The 19,172-nt window shown below is 51.7% G+C and overlaps 2 protein-coding genes and 1 non-coding gene across 4 annotated transcripts; 1 reads left to right on the forward strand and 2 right to left on the reverse strand.

The window, feature by feature from the left end:
• Positions 1 to 1,388: 1,388 nt before the first annotated feature.
• CUNH11orf68 (chromosome unknown C11orf68 homolog) lies at positions 1,389 to 3,466 on the reverse strand. Of its 2 annotated transcripts, none has more exons than XM_042675946.1 (2): positions 3,342 to 3,466; positions 1,389 to 2,792 (listed from the first exon to the last, which is right to left on the reverse strand). In XM_042675946.1, the coding sequence occupies exons 1-2, from the start codon at positions 3,464 to 3,466 to the stop codon at positions 2,036 to 2,038; spliced, it is 882 nt and encodes a 293-aa protein (XP_042531880.1). In that variant the 3' UTR covers positions 1,389 to 2,035. The 2 variants fall into 2 exon arrangements, with proteins under 2 accessions (XP_042531880.1, XP_042531879.1); XM_042675945.1 differs by having other exon boundaries at positions 1,389 to 2,795.
• A 367-nt stretch (positions 3,467 to 3,833) lies between these two features.
• On the forward strand, positions 3,834 to 6,117 carry Drap1 (DR1 associated protein 1). Its single transcript, XM_042675981.1, has 7 exons — positions 3,834 to 3,967; positions 4,211 to 4,283; positions 4,383 to 4,476; positions 4,596 to 4,715; positions 4,834 to 4,927; positions 5,395 to 5,483; positions 5,911 to 6,117. Exons 1-7 carry the CDS (start codon positions 3,926 to 3,928, stop codon positions 6,014 to 6,016), a joined length of 618 nt encoding a protein of 205 aa, XP_042531915.1. The 5' UTR covers positions 3,834 to 3,925; the 3' UTR covers positions 6,017 to 6,117.
• A 12,621-nt stretch (positions 6,118 to 18,738) lies between these two features.
• Positions 18,739 to 18,864, reverse strand: LOC122105409. The gene has a single exon (XR_006147037.1). It is a non-coding gene; the product is annotated as a U6atac minor spliceosomal RNA (small nuclear RNA).
• Positions 18,865 to 19,172: the final 308 nt, after the last annotated feature.

Raw genomic sequence — 19,172 nt, forward strand, 5'->3', positions numbered from 1 at the left:
GGGGGGGGAACAGAGGTGCTTTGGGAGGGGCATGTGCAGTTCTAGAGGGAGCTAGGTGGCACTGGCTATGGGGGAAGGGGGCAGGGACGGAGGCTTGGGGTGGAGGAGGCGAGTTGGAGGCTGCCACCATGTTGGCAGACAGTGAGGAGCGGGCTCAGGTAGGGTAGTGGAAATGATGAGTTGGGACGATTTTGCAGGCTTCATTATGGGAGACTGGGGCTGCCCCTTCATTTGGCATCTTTAGGGGATACATGAGCCCCCCAACTTAGGACCCCACCTCCCACTTTTCCCCAAGCCCTGGCCTACTTTAATCAAATGCAAGGCACTGGTGGTCTCAACTAGGCAGGGCAGCAGGCTGAGACCATCAGCTTTGGGGACTTCCCCAGGCTGGGCTAGGGGAGGGTGGGAGTGGGGGGCTCAGCTCTGGGGCAGCTCAGGGTGGGGAGGAAGCTGGGAGGGGGTTGAGCTAGCATCTCATGACTCAGCCACTTCCACCCAGTCAGCCTGGTGGCATCTCCGCTCCTCTGCTCCAAATTCCAACTTGGTGAGGCTGCTGGAGGCTTAGTCAGCTCAGGCCCGGCACGAGAGCAGTGTCCCCAGGGGCTCCTGGCCAAATTCCCTGGCCCCTAACCAAAGGAGGGCAGGACACTGGGCTGGCGAGGCGGGGACAGTGGCAGTATAGAAACCAGGCTCTGCGGCTCCAAGGCCTGAAGAGAGCAGGGCAGTAGAGCAGAATGTCCCACGGCGCGTGAGCAGTGTGTGTAGCGCTGCCCTCTCCTCAGGTCAGGAACCACACCAAGAAGATGGGGAGCACATGCTGGTCACGCCATTGAGCTACCCTGAGTAAACTCTTTCCTCTTGGCCTCCATCTTGACTGGGATACTGGCTGGGACCAGTATCTCCCTCAGGAGGCTGGGAGAGTGAAGAGGGTTCTATAGAAGTGCTTAGCAAACTGTCTGGGAGCTTTGGTGACAGCCAGGTTGGCAGCAGAGGTAGAACCAATGACGCAGTTTCTGGTCATCACTAGGTTGTGTGGGTTCCTTGCACATCCAGCCCAAGGCACTGAATCCAGCCCATCCTCTGCTCAAGCACCCCACAGGCCTGGGCCTGGGACTCTAGATACCAAGACAGCTCCTTTCTCCAACATGCACAAATGCACTCTGGGGACTTCCTAGCCAGGTCAACTCCTGTATTGATGCGAAATCAGAGAACCTGACTGTGATTCTTGGGGTGCAAGGATGGCTGTGCCAGAGGTTCTCAGAGGTAGCCGCACCCCTCCCCCTGCAGTGAGGCTGGTCTCATCACTTGGGAAGCCTGCCAGGGATGGGAGGGCTCTCCTAGTCTGCCTCTCCCAGCAATCAAAGCAGGTAACCAACCACAAGACAGCATTTTAAAAAACACTCAAGACACAGACCCAAGCTGGGTTTTATTGAAATGCCAGGAGCAGACACGTCAGGGCAGGGAAGGGAGGGCAGTGGTGCAGGCTATGAGCTGGCAGGAGGAGCAGGCCCTCTACGTCCACAGCCTGGCATCCCCTCTAGGCCAAGGGATGAATTGGCACAACTACCCCTCCTCCCAAATGGCATGCGCAGTCAGTCCTGCTGAGCCCCTGTCCCCTGGACTATAAAAGCTCCAAGGACAGGGACTGGAAGCACTAAGTTTTCTCCCTTGTGAGGAGCAAGGAAAAAGGGAAAGAATGGAGGAGGAGGAGGGAGAGATACAGTGGGATGAAGGTGGCTAAGCAAGGCTCTCTTTAGTATCTGCATCCAGCCTGAGGTCCTGGACAGGGGAGGGGAGCAGCATCAAAAAGGGAAACTGAGGGCCCGGCCCTCAGGGAGCCAGAGCCCCCAGCCTGTGGGAGCTGGAGTGAGCCCTGAACAGAGGGCGGAAGTTCAGGGGGACTGAAGATGCAGGCAGTTCCTGAGTGAACAAGTCCTCAGAGCTGGGGGCTTGGACTTCTTGGGAAGAGGAAGAGGAAGACAGAAGGTTCCATCCCCAGCAGGGGACCGAGGGTGGTCTCCCTCACTTGGCCCCACTAGGTCAGTTCTACATTGTTGGCACGGTCCAGCACTCGAGAGCCACGTGTATTGCCTCCAAGCTGGAAACGGCTCTCATAGAGAGTGGGGCAGAGGTGCCAGCGGTTGGCCCGGTAGATGCCCAGGTAGGTGTAGACATCCGGTTTGTAGGTGAGCAGACACTTAATGCCTGCAGCACGGATGGCAGCATCTGCCTCTAATACACCCAAGCGGTCCGTGAAGTCGTCCGTGTAAACACAGATGACTTGGCGCCCACCCTCCTTGGCCCGTGGGCTCACCTTGGCCACCTGAAGCCGGCCCTCAACCACAGCCCGGGCAATGCCAGCCCAGGCGTGGTCCAGCTTGAAGCCAGGTGCCAGGTGAATAAGCCACTTGCCTGAGAGCACTTGGTGGGTGATGGCCAGCTGGCGCAGGGTACCAGGTGTGATGGGTCTCCCACCGGTCTGCAGAGCCTCCCAGGCTGCCTGCAGGCCCTGGACATCCCCTGAGTTGGGGGTGTAGCCTTGCCCATAGGCTGCAATCCAGCCCACAGGCTCAGAGTTGGGTGAACCAGGATCTCCATAGCGGGTAACTTGGGATGGTGGGTACTTGGCCAACCAGGCATCCAACTCAGTGGCGGGTGTAGTGCGGGCATCAAACACCAGCCAGGGGTCCATATCGGCGGCCATGGCCTCTGCAGCCAGGTGCTCAGCGGCGGTGAAGCCATCCTCCCGGCCAGCAGAGTCCTCCTCCTCCAGCTCCTCACTGGGCTCCATCCTGCTGGGAGGGAATTAAGTCAGCAGAGGTCTGAGACACTAACTACAGATTGCTGGGCCCAACGGCCCTAATCTATGTGCCTCAGTTGCTCCTTCTTCACAATCGATTAGACGTGAGACAGTCAGACGTCAAACCTGTTGATGCTATTGATTCTTTCCATGCACACTGACGAGGAAGCTTAAGCTCCTAGAAAAGGGACTTGCCCAAGGTCACACCTGTCGGTGCAGAATGTCAGGGATGGAGTGCGGGCCTAGCTGCGGGAGCATGGACTCGCTGCAGGAAGGTGCCCAGATCGTGGCGACCCACAGGGCCACAGGGAACGCACAGGCCCGGCGGGGCCAGGCTGGCTCAAAGGGCGTTTTAAAGTCCCGAACACTGAGACCCAGAGAGAGGAGTAACCAGCTGGGGGCCAATGGCGGCGTCCGGCCTCGAACCCCGGCTAAGGGCCTGCAGGAGGGCAAGGTTCCGGCCTTGCTGCGCCCGCCGCCATTAGCGCTCTCGGCCCGAGCGGCGCCCTGCCCCCACCCCTCCCGCAGCCCCCGCAGTCACCTCCTGTTTTCGCTGCGTTCGGCGCTAGCCCAGCTTCGGGCCCGACTCCGCTCCGGCCCGGGGTCCGCGCCGCTGCCGCCGCCGCCGCGCCCCGCCCCCGCCACGGCCGCCGCCGCCGCCGCCATCTTAGCGCCCCGCCGCCTCAACAACAACTTTATAGACAAGCGCAGCCACAGGGCGGGGCCACAGGGCCGGACCCGGCGGCGGAGGGGCGGGGCTGTCTGGGGGCGGGGCGTGAGGGTGGGGCTGTCGGGGGCGGGGCCACCGCGGGAATCCAGGGAGGGGCGGGGCCGCCGGGGGCGGGGCTAACGTTCGCCCCTCTGACTCAGGAGCGGGCGGGAGTGGCGGGCCTGTGAGGGGGGGCGGACGCGCTGTGCCCGGGGCGCTTCGGGAGGCGGACGTCGGGGGCCTGGGAGCCGCATCTTGACGGGCGGCGCTAGGACCCCGCGGAGAGCGGCGGGGGCGGAGCGGGCGGCACCAGGACCCGGGGGAACCGCGGCGGGCGGCCGGGCGGCGAGCAGGCCCGGGGGCCGGCAGGCTGCGGGCGGCGGCTCTGGGCCCGGCGCGACGAACGAGGCCCCAAGATGCCGAGCAAAAAGAAGAAATACAACGCGCGGTTCCCGCCGGTAAGCACGTGGGCGGGCCGGGCAGCAGCCGGCCGGGCTCGGGGAGGCTCGGGCCCAGGCCGGGCGGGCGGGGGGGGGGGGGGGCGGGCGCTTCGGGTGTTGGAGGCCTTGATGCCCCGCCCCCTCCGGGGCCCTCCTGGCCCGGTGCCCCCCGCCCCCTTTCTCCCGGGGTACCCCTCCCCGCCCCTCAACATCCCATTAGGGACGCCGGCGACAGCGCCCGAACACTGCCCCCTTTCGTAGGCCAGGATCAAGAAGATCATGCAGACGGACGAAGAGATTGGGAAGGTGGCGGCGGCGGTGCCTGTCATCATCTGTATCCTGCCGGGGGGGGGGGGGGAGCTGGCCGCGATGAGGGGCGTGGGGAGGGCCTGGGACACTCCCCTTTCCCGAGTCCTCCTTGACATCCCACCAGCCCGGGCGCTCGAACTCTTCCTGGAGTCGCTGTTGAAGAAGGCCTGCCAGGTGACCCAGTCCCGGAACGCCAAGACCATGACCACATCCCACTTGTGAGTGGCCTAGGAGCCGGGAGGAGCCGCTGGGAGGCGGTGTCCCCACCGGGAGGGGCCCCGAGGCCTGGCAGAGATGGGGAAGGTTCCTGAGGGTTTGTCCCTCCCACCTTTCCCAGGAAACAGTGCATCGAACTGGAGCAAAAGTTTGACTTCTTGAAGGACTTGGTGGCATCCGTGCCTGACATGCAGGGGGATGGGGAAGACAACCACATGGATGGGGACAAAGGTCCTCGCAGGTGGGTGGCCGGAGCCAAATAGGCAGGTGGGAGAGAACAGGGTTGGGGGCTTCTGAGGGAGTGGGGCAGCCAAGGAGCAGGGAGAGGCCCTTAAGGCAGATATTGTTCCTTCTTGAAGGGGTCGGAAGCCAGGCAGCAGCGGCCGGAAGAATGGTGGAATGGGAAGCAAAGGCAAAGACAAGAAGTTATCGGGGACAGACTCGGAACAGGAGGTAAATGAAGCCCGTTCCCTCACCCCCAACTTTCAGTCTTCCCCTCATGATGAGGGGAAGCTGAGCTGGCTGGAGGCCTCCTGTCATCCTTATCTGTGGCTCCCGTGCTTTCTGGGTCTCTGAAGGGTCTCTTTCTGTCTCTGCCACTTTCAGGACTTTGGGCTCCCCATTGATGGATCCCTGCCTTTTCTTGTTTGCTTCCTTTTTGTTGTTGTGGGTGGTGGTCATGGTGCTTGAACCCAGGGCCTGGGCGCTATCCCTGAGCTTTTATGCTCAAGGTTAGTGCTCTGCTACTTTGGACCATAGCACCATTTCTGGTTTTCTGGTGGTTAATTGGGCTGGCTTTGAACCATGATCCTCAGATCTCAACCTCCTGAGTAGCTAGGATTATAGGTGTGAGAGGCGTGAGTCAGCAGCACCTGGCTCCCTGCCTTTTCTTGTCAACTTCACCCCTGTTGTGCTCACAGGATGAGTCTGAAGACACCGATACTGATGGGGAAGAAGACACACCACTGCCTCCACCCCAAGCCAGCCACCCTCCTGCCCACTTTCAGAGGTAGGCAGCTCAGGAACACCAAGAAGGGGCTCCCAGACTCCCCAGAGCCATTTGTTTTTTCCTTCTCATCTCCCATGGCCACTTGGTGGTGTTGAGTGTGGTAGACTTGGGGGTCAGAGGGGACAGATGGAGAGGGTGGAATTTTTTTTTCTTTTTAGAGGTACCAGGGTTCAAACTAGAGCCTCACATTTGCTAAGCAGGTGCTCTACCACTGGAGCCATACCTCTAGCTCCTGAGAAAATCTTAAGACCAGGAGATTGTTCTCTGGGAAGGTCTTCACCTTGATCAGGGGCAGTGGGTGGACCTGGATTAGGACAGTTTGATCTGCTGTAGGCCATAGCTTCTATTTTTACAGAGAAAAGTATGCGCTCCCTGGGGCTGGAATGGGTTGGGAGCCTGCCTGATTTTCCTGCTTTCTGCTCTGCAGCCCTCCGACCCCGTTTATGCCCTTCACCTCTCCTCTGCCTTTGCCTCCGGCACCCCCAGGCCCCTCAGCACCCGATGCAGAGGATGAAGAAGACTATGATTCCTAGCACCTTCTGGCTGTACCCCCTTTTAGTTGGTTTTAGTTATTCTGGGGGGAGGAGAAAGGATGGAGTTGTTCTTAAATTTATTAAAAAAAATAATGAAAGAGCCTGTGTCTTCCCAGCCTTTGTTCAGGGCTTTGTGGTTGCTTTCCCATCATTACCTGTTGGGGTCAGGGTTAGTGGGGGCTAACAGTGGCTGAGGGAAAATGGTGTCAAATGGGGAGACTGGTCACCATGGTGGTGCTGGGCAGCCCCAAGGCATTGAAGAAAGGAAGATGGGGGTGTGGCTGAGGGCCTGAGCCAGTAGGCTAGCTCCATGGGAAGACAGCTTCCCATTGTTCTGTGTGACGTTGGGCAGGCCTCTGCCTTTCCCTGGGCTGCCCTTAAAAGAGACAAGAGGGGTTGGAGGTGTGGCTCAGTTGGTAGAGGGCCAGCCAATGAGTGAAAGCGGCAGGTACCAAGATGGAGTCCTGGTCTTGAACCTAAAAAAAAGATAAGAAAGTATGTCATGAAAACTGTAGAACTTTGCACTCAGCACGGTAGAGAGCTTGTGGGAAGGAGCAGGAGGGGGTGGTTTTGACCACAGCTTTTGAATGGAGGAGTCTATCTGTCCATGCTCATTTCTGAGCAGCCTGGAGGTGGCTGCTACACTGCCCCCCTGGGTGCAGAAACATTTCTCTCAAACTCTTGGAGCTAGGGAGGCCTTGGGTTCCTTCCAGTATTGATGAGGTCACTGGCTTCTTCCTGCCAGAGATATCCAGGGACCTCAGTGATGTCCTGAGAGCGCAGGTGAGGATGGCAGTGGTCAGAGTACGATGAGGCAGAGAGCATATGGGGAGACTGGGCCTGTTTTGACCGTGGGCTTGACTGAGCACAAGGGTAGAGGGTGGGAATCCATAAGAACCTTTCCCTGGTTCTTTTCTGCAGCCCTTTGGTAGGGATGGGGCTGTTTCCCAGCTGGGAAACATGGGAGAAAGGACAGGAATTTTCCCTTACAATCAGTTTGGTTGGGATGAATTTGGGGTGTCTGTTGGGCTACTGAAGATGTCAAATTGGTATGTGGACTTGGAGGCCTAGAACAGATGTATAGACCTGGAGAGCAGGTGACAGCAGAGAGTAGGGAGGGCCTGCATAGGCTACCCCAGGCCACCTAGATGAGCCATCGAGAGAGAGGACAGACATCCAGTGCCACCAATGGAGAGCAGTCCAGCTCCATGGGATCTTCACAGAGCTGAGGTGAGAAACTCCAGATAAGCCTCACCTGGGTTATGAAGGGACTGAAAGAGAAGTATATGGTAGATGTTTGTTCAGCTTGTGTAAAGCTCTGGGTTCCATCTCTAGCACTGAAAAAAAAATCAAGACTACAGACTTCAGAGGGGAGGGAGGGGAGAAGATTTCAGGCTTCTAGACAGGAGAGGATCAAGGGACAAGATGGGGAGAAGAGAATTAATACGTTAAAAAAATCCAGGTGCTCGTGACTCATGAGTATAATACTGGCTAGATAAATACTAGATTTATTGTTTGGGCTGGCTTTGAACCATGATCCTCAGATCTCAGCCTCCTGAGTAGCTAAGATTACAGGCGTGAGCCACCAGCATCCAACTGTAGGGTTTGTTTTTTTTGTTTCGTTTTGTTTTGTCAGTCATAGGGCTTGGACTCTGGGCCTGGGTGCTGTCCCTGAGCTTTTCAGCTCAAGGCTAGTGCTGTACCACTTGAGCCACAGCACCACTTCCAGTGTTCTAGTGGTTAATTGGAGATAAGAGTCTCACAGATGTTCCTGCCTGGGCTGGCTTTGAACTACGATTCTCAGATCTCAGCCTCCTGAGTAGTTAGAATTACAGGCATGAGCCACTGGCACATGGCTACAGTTTCTTGTTTAGTCTGTTAACACCCATTTTCCCTGCAATTCAGCACTTGCACTCCTATAAATCCCCCAAAGGAAGTAAAGCCCCAATAGACATGTGCAGAGTGCTCCCCGTCCGCCTCAACGAGGCATGGGCACACACGGTAGCCTACGTGTGATAGAAGAACAGCTGGAAGAACAAACTTCTTGCACATATCTTGCAGATGACTTCTTGAGCAAAAGAAGCCAAACAAAAACAGTGTAACAGATGATGTTATTCATTTCAATAGAGTTCAGGGATAGGCAAAACTAATCAGTGATGATGGAAATCAGTATAATAGTAAGTTAAGTGGTAGGGAGACTCGTAGGCAATAAGAGGCATCTAGAAATAAACTATAGCTGGAACTGTGGTAGGTAAAAACGTACTCAGCTGTGCACTTAAGTCTGTGTATTCTGGGCTGGAAAGGTGTCTCAATGGTAGAGCGCTTGCCTTGCATGCATGAGGCCCTGGGTTCAATTCCTCAGCACCACATAAACAAAAAGAAAAAAGCTGGAAGTGGCACTGTGGCTCATATGGTAGAGCGCTAGCCTTGAGCTGAAGAGCTGAGGGACAGCGCCCAGGCCCAGAGTTCAGGCCCCACGACCGGACCCAAGAAAAAAAAAAAGACTGTATTCCCTACAATTGATGAGTGGATCCAAGAAATGTGGTAGCTATACACACAGGAACTTTACATAGCCATTAGAATAATATGACATCATTTTCAGGAAAATGGATGGATCTAGAACAAATCATGTTAAGTGATGTAAGCCAAGCTCAGAGAGACAAAAGGCAAGTTTTCTCTCATATGCAGAAGCTAGATCTAAAGTATACCGGGACATGATAAGTGATACAGGACACCAGGCATTCAAACACAGTGACACCACAGGAGCATAGTCTAGGGGGGAACACAAAGGCTCCGTGCCTATGTGCCTCTGATCACGTAAAGTACTTTTCAAAGTGAACTCCAGGAAATGGAAACCAGATTTTTTTCTTTTTGTTTTGTTGGTTGATCTGTCTTTTTGTTGGTTTATCTGTTTTTTTGTTTTGTTGGTTTATCTGTCTTTGAGAGGGTAAGGGAAGGTCCAGAAATGGAGGAACAAAGGGTGAACAAATGCAGTGGTGGAAAATGAACTATGCAATTTATGGGTAGGATTGGGAAGGAAAAACTGAGAGACAGCAAGGGAAGGGGTGACATCCAAACAGAAAGGTACTCATTATCTGACTGGTGTAACTGTAACCTCACCTTTATAATACACCTTTATAATAACAAAAAAACACAAACTTGTGCACTTTTGAGCCCAATGACCTGTGGTCCATGCTTGTAATCCCATCTACTCAGGAGGCTGAGATCTAATTATCCAGCAAAAAGCTAGAAGTAGAAGTGTGGCACAAGTGGTAGAGTTCTAGCCTTGAGATCAAAAAAGCCAAGAGAGAATAAGAGGCCCGGTACTGGCACACACACACACACACACACACGATTTGTATACTTTTATATCTTCATAGAAATTCTGCCTCACCAGGTGTCAGTGGCTCACATGCGTAACTTAATAGGCAGAGATCTGAGGATTTCTGTTTAAAGTCAGTCTGGGCAAGAAAGTCCCTGAAACTCTTCCACCACCACCAAAAGCTGGGAGTACAACTATGGCTTAAGAGATAAAGTGCTAGCCTTGAGTGAAAAAGTTAATTGCCTGGCCAGGCACCAGTGGCTCAGGCCTATAATCCTAGCTACTCAGAAGGCTGAGATCTGAGGATTGTGGTTCAAAGCCAGTCAGAGCAGGAAAGTCCATGAGACTCTTATCTCCAATAAACCACTGGAAAACCAGAAGTGGCACTGTAGCTCAAGTAGTAGAGCGCTCACTTTGAGCTGAAGAGCTGAAGGACAGTGCTCAGGCCCAGAGTTCAAGCCCCATGACCGACAAAAAAAAAAAAAAAAAAAGGATGGTAAGGGGAAACAAAGGAGGAGGCAACAATGCTTGATAAGAAACGTACTCACTATCTTGCCCATGTAATTGTAATCCCTTTGTATGGTATTTTCACAATTTAAAAAAAAAAAAAGCTAAGTGTCCAGCACTCAGACCCTGAGTTCAAGTCCCAGAGCGGCATACACACAAAAATTATATCTGTCTCTATCTCTGTCTGTCTGTCTGTCTGTCTATCTCCTGTTGCACATGAAGCAATGTTCTATGTGGTAGTGATTGTGTGAGCAAAATGTTCTTGGAGTTTATTTTTAAAGGAGACAATGAAGACCACAAATAGCATGTGAGATGGCAAGTCGTGCTGTGCATAAGGAGGAGGAAGGGCAGCTCAGATGGGGTGAGATTTCAGTAGAAACCCCAGGAAACGAGGAAGAAGAAGGAAGCCACCTGGCTGTCGGTAGAGAGGGCTCCAGGTGGAAGAGCTGGAGCAGCAAGGAGGCAGGCCAGGGAATTGGTACGGATTCGATATGGATTCTATTATTCTGTCAGTTTCTCTGTGCCCACCTCCACCCTACCACCTGCCACGCGCTCCATTTCCTCTACTGCCACCCACGTCTCTGTCCTGCCTTGGCTGAGCAGTGTTTTTGTGGCACTGACAGCAGTGCTCTCCTTCCCTCTCCCTTTCCCTCTCTCTTTCCTTCTTCCTCTCCCTCTCCCTCTCCGTTTTTTTCTCTCCCTCTCTTTTGCTAGTACTGGGGCTTGAACTCAGGGCCCAGGCACTGTCCCTTAGCTTTCGTACTCAAGGCTTGGTATTCTCTACCACCTGAGCCACAGTTCCACTTCTGGTTTTTTGGTGGTTCTTTGGAGATAAGAGGCCCAGTGAGCCGGGCGCCGGTGTCACACCTGTAATCCTAGCTACTCAGGGGGCTGAGATCTGAGGATCACAGTTCAAAGTCAGCCTGGGCAGGAAAGTCTATGAAACTCTTATCTCCAAGAAACCACCAGAAAACCGGAAGTGGCGTGGTAGCTCAAGTGGTAGAGCACTCGCCTTGAGCTGAAGAGCTGAGGGACAGTGCTCAGGCCCAGAGTTCAAGCCCCAAGATCAAAACAAAAAAAAAAAGAGGCCCAGTGACTTTCTTGCCTAGTCTGGCTTTGAACTGTGATCCTCAGATCTCAGCCTCTTGAGTATCTAGGATTACAGGCGTGAGTCACCAGTGCTCATCTGGCAATAGCTCTTTAGAGCCCAGAAGCTGTGTAGAGTGGGGAGAAGGCCGTGCGGTGAGGCCCTACCTTACACCTGCCCAGGTGGATGTTGACTGGGGCCCGAGGCTAGGGAGGGGGCGGAGGGAGAAGAACTGGAAGATTCAGTGGCTTTACCCGCCCAACTCTGGCTTCTCTCTTGGCCTGGAGCTCAGGGACCTGACAGCTCCTTCACCTCTCTAGGATTCACTGCCACCCCCACCGTGGGGGTCAGTGCTTCCTCCCTGTACCCAGGCCCTGAGTTCAAGCCCCAACACTGACACAAAAAAAGTTAGACCACTGACCCTGGGGAGAATAGGGGTAAAGGGAAGTCTGTGCATTCTGTGGGAGTGTTAATTAAAGGGATTTTTTTTTTTCTTCTTAGCTTCAATGCCCTGTCAGGTTTCCTGGGTAAAACCTCTCACAAATAGAAAGATGCATCCTAGACATGGTTAGAGGTGAGTAAAAAAAGCTAAGGGAGGGCTGGGAAGGTGGCTTTGTGGTAGAGTGCTTGCCTAGCATGCAGGAAGCCCTGAGTTTGATTCCTCAGTATCACATCAACAGAAAAATCCAGAAGTGAGACTGTGGCTCAAGTGGTAGAGTGCTAGCCTTGAGCAAAAGAAGCTCAGGAGTTCAAGCCACAGGACTGGCCAAAAAAAAGCTGAGGGTCAGAATCCAAACCCTGAGTTCAAACCCTAGTACCATGCACACACACACACACACACACACACACACACACACACACACACACACACACACACACGAAATAAAAGAGAGTCTTTTCAAGCTTACTGCTGACATAGTACCATAAACAAACCAAGGAGCACAAGCTGCTTTAGCCTGTGCACTGTATGATCAAAAAAAGAAAGAAAGAGGGCTGGGAAGGTGGCTCAGTGGTAGAGCGCTTGCCTTGCATGCATGAGGCCCTGGGTTAGATTCCTCAGCACCACATAAGAAAAAAGCCGAAAGTGGCGCTGTGGCTCAAGTGGTAGAGCGCTAGCCTTGAGCTGAAGAGCTGAGGGACAGTGCCTAGGCCCAGAGTTCAGGTCCTATGACTGGATCTCAAAAAAAACAAAGAAAGGAAGAAAGAAAGAAGGAAGGAGGAGGAAGGAGGGAGGAGGGAGGGAGGTGGGGAGAGGGAGGGAGGGAAAGAAAGAAGGAAGGAAGGAAGGAAAGAAGGAAGGAAGGAAGGAAGGAAGGAAGGAAGGAAGGAAGGAAGGAAGGAAGGAAGGAAGACACTATCAGGTATCTTTCAGAATGAACTAACTGACTTATTTCCCCCAAGGGGGAAGCAAACCATGGCCCTGCGAGGTTTGCTGCTATCATAAAGGTTTGACTGCAATCACTTAACAAACATTCACTGAACACCTGCTCAGGGCCCTTCCCTGATCCTGCTCCTGCTCTGCAGAGGCCAAAAGCCACCACAGTAATGGCTGTCCTGTAATGCCACCAGGCAAGGTGGCAAGAGGCACCAAAAGTCTACAACACTCAATGGTCAGGTATAGATAGGAGCCATGAAGAAAAAAGAGCCACACACAGAGACAGGAGAGAGCAAGGGTCACAAGGGCACAGATCAGTGCTGGACGGGACAGCTGGGTAGGCTAGTGTATAGTCGGGGCCTTGTATGGGCGGGGCCTCGTGGGGGCCAGGCCTGGGTTATGGGATGGGGAAGCTGCCTGTCCTGATATCCCAAGATGGTTTTTCTTTCCCTTCTCCTGTTTCAAGTTTTGCTTCAGTGTTAAAAGTTCACATCCTACCATTGTCTTTTTCTTTTCTTTTCTTTTCTTTTTTGTTGGTCATGGGGCTTGAACTCTGGGCCTGGGCACTGTCCCTCAGCTCTTCAGCTCAAGGCTAGCACTCTACCACTTGAGCTACAGCACCACTTCCGGTTTTCTGTTGGTTTATTGGAGATAGGAGTCTCACAGTCTTTCCTGCCGGGATGGCTTTGAACCGCGATCCTCAGATCTCAGCCTCCTGAGTAGCTAGGATTACAGCCGTGAGCCACCAGCGCCCAGCCCCCTACCATTGTCTTAAGTCATCTCTGACATAGCAGGGAAAGTGAATCAGTTTTGGGGTAGTGAACCGATACTGGGGTAGTTGTTTTCTCTGCACCATTTGTTGAAAAGACTTCCCATTGCCCTTAAGACCATCATCTAAAATCAATAGATCATAAATGTAAGGGCTCTTACATTTATGGGCTTTCAATTCTATTGCATTGGCTTATTTGTCTATCCTATTCTTTGTAAATGTAGTAATACTTCACTGATTGCCAAACATTGTGAAGTTTAGATTTTTTTTTTTTGTTGACAATGGGTTTGCTGAATGGCATAAATGTGTATATTTACCCTATTCCCAGTATATCCGAGGTGAGTCCAGTAAGAACAAGGAAGATGAAATAAAAACTAGAAGTGGGAAATAGAAATGGAGAACCAAGATTATGAAATGTAACTGGAATGAGAAAAGAAAGATCAGGAACAAGAACATAAATATACAAATACATAGACCCTAAAGGCCAATAAGAGGCTTTATGAGTTGAATGATCAATTTTGGCTCTGAACTTCATGGCAGCCAAACAAAAAAACAAAACAAAACAAAACAAAAAAACAGATATAGTAACTTTTTTTTTTCCAGAGCAGACAGAATATACAAGTTTCTCATTGTAAAGAAAAAAATTTCTTTTTGCCAGTCCTGGGGCTTGAACTCAGGGCTTGGGCACTGTCCCAAGTGCTCAAGATTAGCACTCTACCACTTGAGCCACAGTGCTACTCTGGGCTTTTTCTGTGTATGTGGTAGTGAGGAATGGAACCCAGGGCTTCATGCATGCTAGGCAAGCACTCTACCACTAAGCCACATTTCCAGTCTCAAGAAGAAAATAATTTTTTCCTAAACTATGGCCAAAGGGCAAGTTTCCTGTGGGGCTGGCCCTGGCCAGTTCCCACAGCCCGGGTCTGCGATGGGCCTCTTAGATGAGAACGGGCCTAGGGAACCAGTAGGTTGCTGCATTCAGTTGTGAGTTCTTGGCCTTGCCTTGACCTCTCAGTGGCTTTTGCCACAGTCACTTCACTCTTGGGTAAAAGGCGTTCTTCAGCTAGCAGGGAGCCCGTGTTTGCTCAGCAATCTTCTTTCTCACAGGCTGCTACATCTGGTCTCCAAGGCCATCTGGTCTCTTTGACCTCTCTTAACCACTAAACAGCCACAGATCTAGAACCATCTGTCTTTTTTTTTTTGTTTGTTCTAATGACACTTAGCTTTTTTTTTTTTCTTCTCAAGGCTGGTGTTTGATCGCTTGAGCCCTACCTTCATTTGTAGCTTTTTTTTTTTTTTTGGTGGTTAACTGGAGGTAAGAATCTCAGACTTTCCTAGGCTGGCTTCCCACCACAATTCTCAGATCCTGAGTAGCTAGGATTACGAGCCTGGCTAATCTGACTTCTGCTCTGTGGTCTTTTTCCTGTGTTCCTCAGCCCAAGTCCTCTAGTCTTTCTCCCAACAAGTCTTGTAGGAAAGAAATTAGTTAATGCCCAGTCTGGCTGGAAATATGGCTTAGTGGTAGAGTGCTTTCCCAGCATACATGAAACCCTGGGTTCCATTCCTTAGTACCACATAAACAGAAAAAGCCCAGACTGGCACTGTGGCTCAAGTAGTAGAGTGCTAGCATTGAGCAAAAAGAAGCTCAGGGATGGTTCCCAGGCCCTGAGGTCAAGCTCTTGGACTACTAAAAACAAACAAAAAAAAAAACACCAATGGGGCTGGGAAGGTGGCTCAATGGTAGAGCGCTTGCCTTGCATGCATGAGGCCCTGGGTTCAATTCCCCAGCACCACATAAGCAAAAAGAAAAAAGCTGGAAGTGGTGCTGTGGCTCAAGTGGTAGAGTACTAGCCTTGAGCTGAAGAGCTAAGGGACAGCACCCAGGCCCAGAGTTCAGGCCCCACAACCAGACCCCCCCCCCCAAAAAAAAAAAAGACCCATCAAAACCCACAAAACACTAAAGCAAAAATGCCCAGTCCTCTGTAAGAGCCACATTTTTTTTTTTAATGTATTTTTTGTTAGTCATGGGGCTTAGACTCTGGGCCTAGATACTGTCCCTCAGTTCTTCAGCTCACGGCTAGCGCTCTACCACTTGAGCCACAGTACCACTTCCAGCTTTTTCGGCTTATTTGGTGCTAAGGAATTGAACCCAAGGTCTCATGCATGCGAGACAAGCATGCTACCACTGAGCCACCTTCCCAGCCTAGGAGCCACATTTCGGAACTTGATTTATAAGGAAATGCTCGCTGCTTTCCTGGCCTTTGCAGCCCTGCTGACGAGTCTGCCCTGCTCTGCCCCTCCTCAGCTGGCTCTACTTCTTCAGCCTTCTGAATCACCACAGAGACACAAAGGGAAAAGGAAGGAAAGGGAAGGGAAGGGAAGGGAAGGGAGGAGAAGAGAAGGAATGGGAAGGAAAGAAGAAAGGAAGGAAAAGTGAGAAGGAAGGGAAAGAGGAAGAAAGGGAGGGAGGGAAGGAAGGAGGAGAGGAAGAAAGGAGGGAAGGGAGGGAAGGAAAGGAAGGCATTTGCATGATGGGTGCTGGGTAACTGTTTATGGGTGATTATGTATGACAGAGTTAATAGCTACTTCCTAGGGGTCCCCCAACAGTCCTCTCAGAGTTTCATTGTGGGCTCCCCTGTCCCCTGCAAGTCTGGGAAGTGGACGGGGCTCTTTTGGGCTGCTCCAACCCACACAGACCCTCTCTTGGGAGCCTCACATTACAGTGCTACTTTCTGCCTTACTTCTAGCAACTCCCCTTGCAGACAGGACTCATCCTTTCTGGGGCTGCCTGTACTGCTCACCCACTGGACTCTAGGGCTTTGGAGAGCCCCTCAGCCTTCCAGGTGGCTTGTAGCACATTTAGGGTAGCTCCTCACTGGCTGTGGTGCTGCACACCTGGAGTTCTATCACTCAAAGGTGGAGCAGCTAGGGCTAATATTCTTTTGTATATGTTGAAAGATTTTTTTTCATAATTAAACTTTACTATTAAAAAAAAAAACAGCAACAAGGCCAGGCACCGGTGGCTCACGCCTGTAATCCTAGCTAGTCAGGAGGCTGAGATCTGATGATCAGGTTCAAAGCCAGCCTGGGCAGGAAAGACCCTGAGACTCTTATCTCCAATAAACCACTCAGAAAACTGGAAGTGGTACAGTGGCTTAAGTGGCAGAGTGCTAGCCTTGAGCTGAAGAGCTGAGGGACAGCGCCCAAGCCCAGAGTTCAAGCCCCATGACCGACAAAAAAAAAAAAAAAACAGCAACAAGGGAATTGAATATAGTGGCTCATGCCTATAATTCTGTCTGCTTTGGAGTCAGAGATCTGAAGGTTCTGGGTTCCAGGATAACTTAGGCAAAAAGTTAATGAAACCCTATCTCAACAAACAAGATGGGTATGGCGGTTCACATCTGAGACGGCAGCTACTTGATGGGAAAAGGTGAGAGGATCCTGGTCTGAGGCTGTCCCCAAGCAAAAAGGAGTGACCCTACCTGAAAAATAATAGAGGGGCTGGGAAGGTGGCTCAGTGGTAGAGTGTCTGCCTTGTATGCATTGAGGCCCTGGGTTCAATTCCTGAGCACCACATAAGCAGAAACAGTCAGAAGTAGTGCTATGGCTCAAGTAGTAGGGTGCTAGCCTTGAGCTGAAGAGCTGAGGGACAGCGCCCAGGCCCAGAGTTCAAGCTCCACTACCGACAAAAAAAAGAAGAAAAAAGGACAGAGGGCAAGGCTCCAGTTGTAAAATGCAGGATGTGAGTTCAAATCACAATTCTGTCAAAAATCACAGCCACCCTCCCCCCCTCCCCAGAAAAAAGAGCTGGGGATATAGCTCAGTGGTAGAGCACATTGCTTAGCATGTACAAATCTCTTGGTTTGATACAAGCACTGAAAAAAGATGTAGCTCCCTAGATACCTGGGGACTCATCAGAATAGCAGCTCTTTCCAAATGTCATTGGAGTTGAGGCATAGATAGGGTGGTAGAGCACCAGTCAATGAGCAAAAGCATCAGATACCGAACTCAAGTCCCAGTCAGACACACACAAAAAATCAATGTCATCACCAACTTCCTTTTTCAAAATCCATCATTGATCCCTTCATACTCTTGATCTGGATGAGAGCTTAAAAAGTGACAGGCGTGTGCTGGTGGCTCACACCTGTAATTCTAGCTACTTAGGAGTCTGAGATCTGAGGATCGAGGTTCAAAGCCAGCCCAGCAGCAAAGTCTGTGAGACTCTTATCGTCAATGAAAGGAAGTGGAGCTGTGGCTCAAAGTGGTAAAGCTAAGAGACAGTACCCAGACCCTGAGTTCCAGCCACTTGATCATCAACAACAACAACAAAGTGATAAAACAATCTTAGCAGCTGGGCACTGGTGGCTCATGCCTGTAATCCTAGCTACTCAGGATGCTAAGATCTGAGGATCATGGTTCAAAGCCAGCCCGGGCAGGAAAGTCCGGGAGACTCTTATCTCCAATAAAAACCACTAGAAAACTGGAAGTGGCGCGTGGCTCAAGTGGTAGAGTGCTTGCCTTGAGCTGAAGAGCTGCGGGATAGTGCCCAAGCCCAGAGTTTAAACCCCATGACCGACCAAAACAAAAAACAAAAAACAATCCTAGCTTAGTGGTTCATACTTGTTTTTTGTTTTTTTGGGTTTTTTTTTTGGGTCCGGTCGTGGGGCCTGAACTCTGGGCCTGGGCGCTGTCCCTCAGCTCTTCAGCTCAAAGGTAGTGCTCTACCACTTGAGCCACAGCACCACTTCCGGCTTTTTTCTTTTTGCTTATGTGGTGCTGAGGAATCGAACCCAGGGCCTCAGGCATGCAAGGCAAGCGCTCTACCACTGAGCCACCTTTCCAGCCCCAGTGGTTCATACTTGTAATCCCTCACTCAGGAGGTTGAGGCAGAATTATGAGTTCAAGGATTGCCTTAACTTGAGTGCCTAACTCAAAAAAGGGGGGCAAAATGCCATCTATGATAGTTAATTTTGGGTGTCCATTTCACTGGATTGAGGAATTGGTAAACTGAGGCTAGTTCCAGATTGGTGTGAATGGGGAAGATTTGCCCTCAGTGTAGGCAGTATCATGCTCTTAGCTGGAGGCAGATGGCATAGATGCCGAGAATCAGATAGACTTTTCTACTGCCTTAGGCACCCAAGTCTAGGCTCTCTGGCCTTTGAACTAAACCACTAGACACAGGATCTTGGCCTCACACTAGAGTTACCCCACTGGCTCCCCTGATTCTGAAGCCTTCAAAAGATGGCCTAAGCCACCCTAGTGGTGGCTCTTCCTGGGACTTTTTTTTGTCAGTTGTGGGGCTTGAACTCTGGGCCTGGGCGCTGTCCTTCAGCTCTTCAGATCAAGGCTAATGCCTATCACTTGAGCCACAGTGCCACTTCTGGTTTTCTGGTGGTTTATTGGAGATAAGAGTCTCATGGACTTTCCTACCCTGGCAGGAAAGTTTTTTTTTTTAATTAATTGTCAATATATTTTTATTTAAAAAAATTTATTGTGAAAATACTGTACAGAGGGGTTACAATTACATGGGCAAGATAATGAGTACATTTCTTATCAAGCATTGTAGCTTCCTCCTTTGTTTCCCCTTCCCATTCCTTCCCATCCTCCCCCTATCCCCCTACTCAATCCTCCCCGCTCCCCCTACTCCCCCCCTGCACCAAAGTTGGAAAAAAAATGGTTAGATGCCACGAAGTAGGTGGCAATGCCTTAACCGTATGCGTGTTGTCAGGCCCAAGGGCCTCTTCCATCCTTGTCAAGGGGAGTGCTAACCTTCTCTCCTTTCATACAGCACCCTGGCTAGCTTTGAACTGCCATCCTCAGATCTCAGCCTCCTAGGAGACAGGATTACAGGCATGAGACCCTGGGGCCCGGCTCTGAGGACCCTTTGAGATGGCAAGCCCTCAGGTTACTTTTACAAGTGATGGCAGACATGGGCCTGTTGAGGGCAGGAGACTTACCCTAGGTCCCACAAGGCTCTGTGTCCCACAAGGCTCTGTGTCTGGTTCTCAAATCCTGGTGAATTCTTCCCCTGGAAGGAAGTCAGTCTCACCTCCCCTGGCTGAGCCCTACAGGGCATACTTTTTGCCAGAGGTCCTTCAG

The sequence above is a fragment of the Dipodomys spectabilis genome, unplaced genomic scaffold (assembly GCF_019054845.1).
Source record: "Dipodomys spectabilis isolate Male_0828 unplaced genomic scaffold, ASM1905484v1 ptg000030l, whole genome shotgun sequence".
NCBI classification, from domain to species: Eukaryota; Metazoa; Chordata; class Mammalia; order Rodentia; family Heteromyidae; genus Dipodomys; species Dipodomys spectabilis.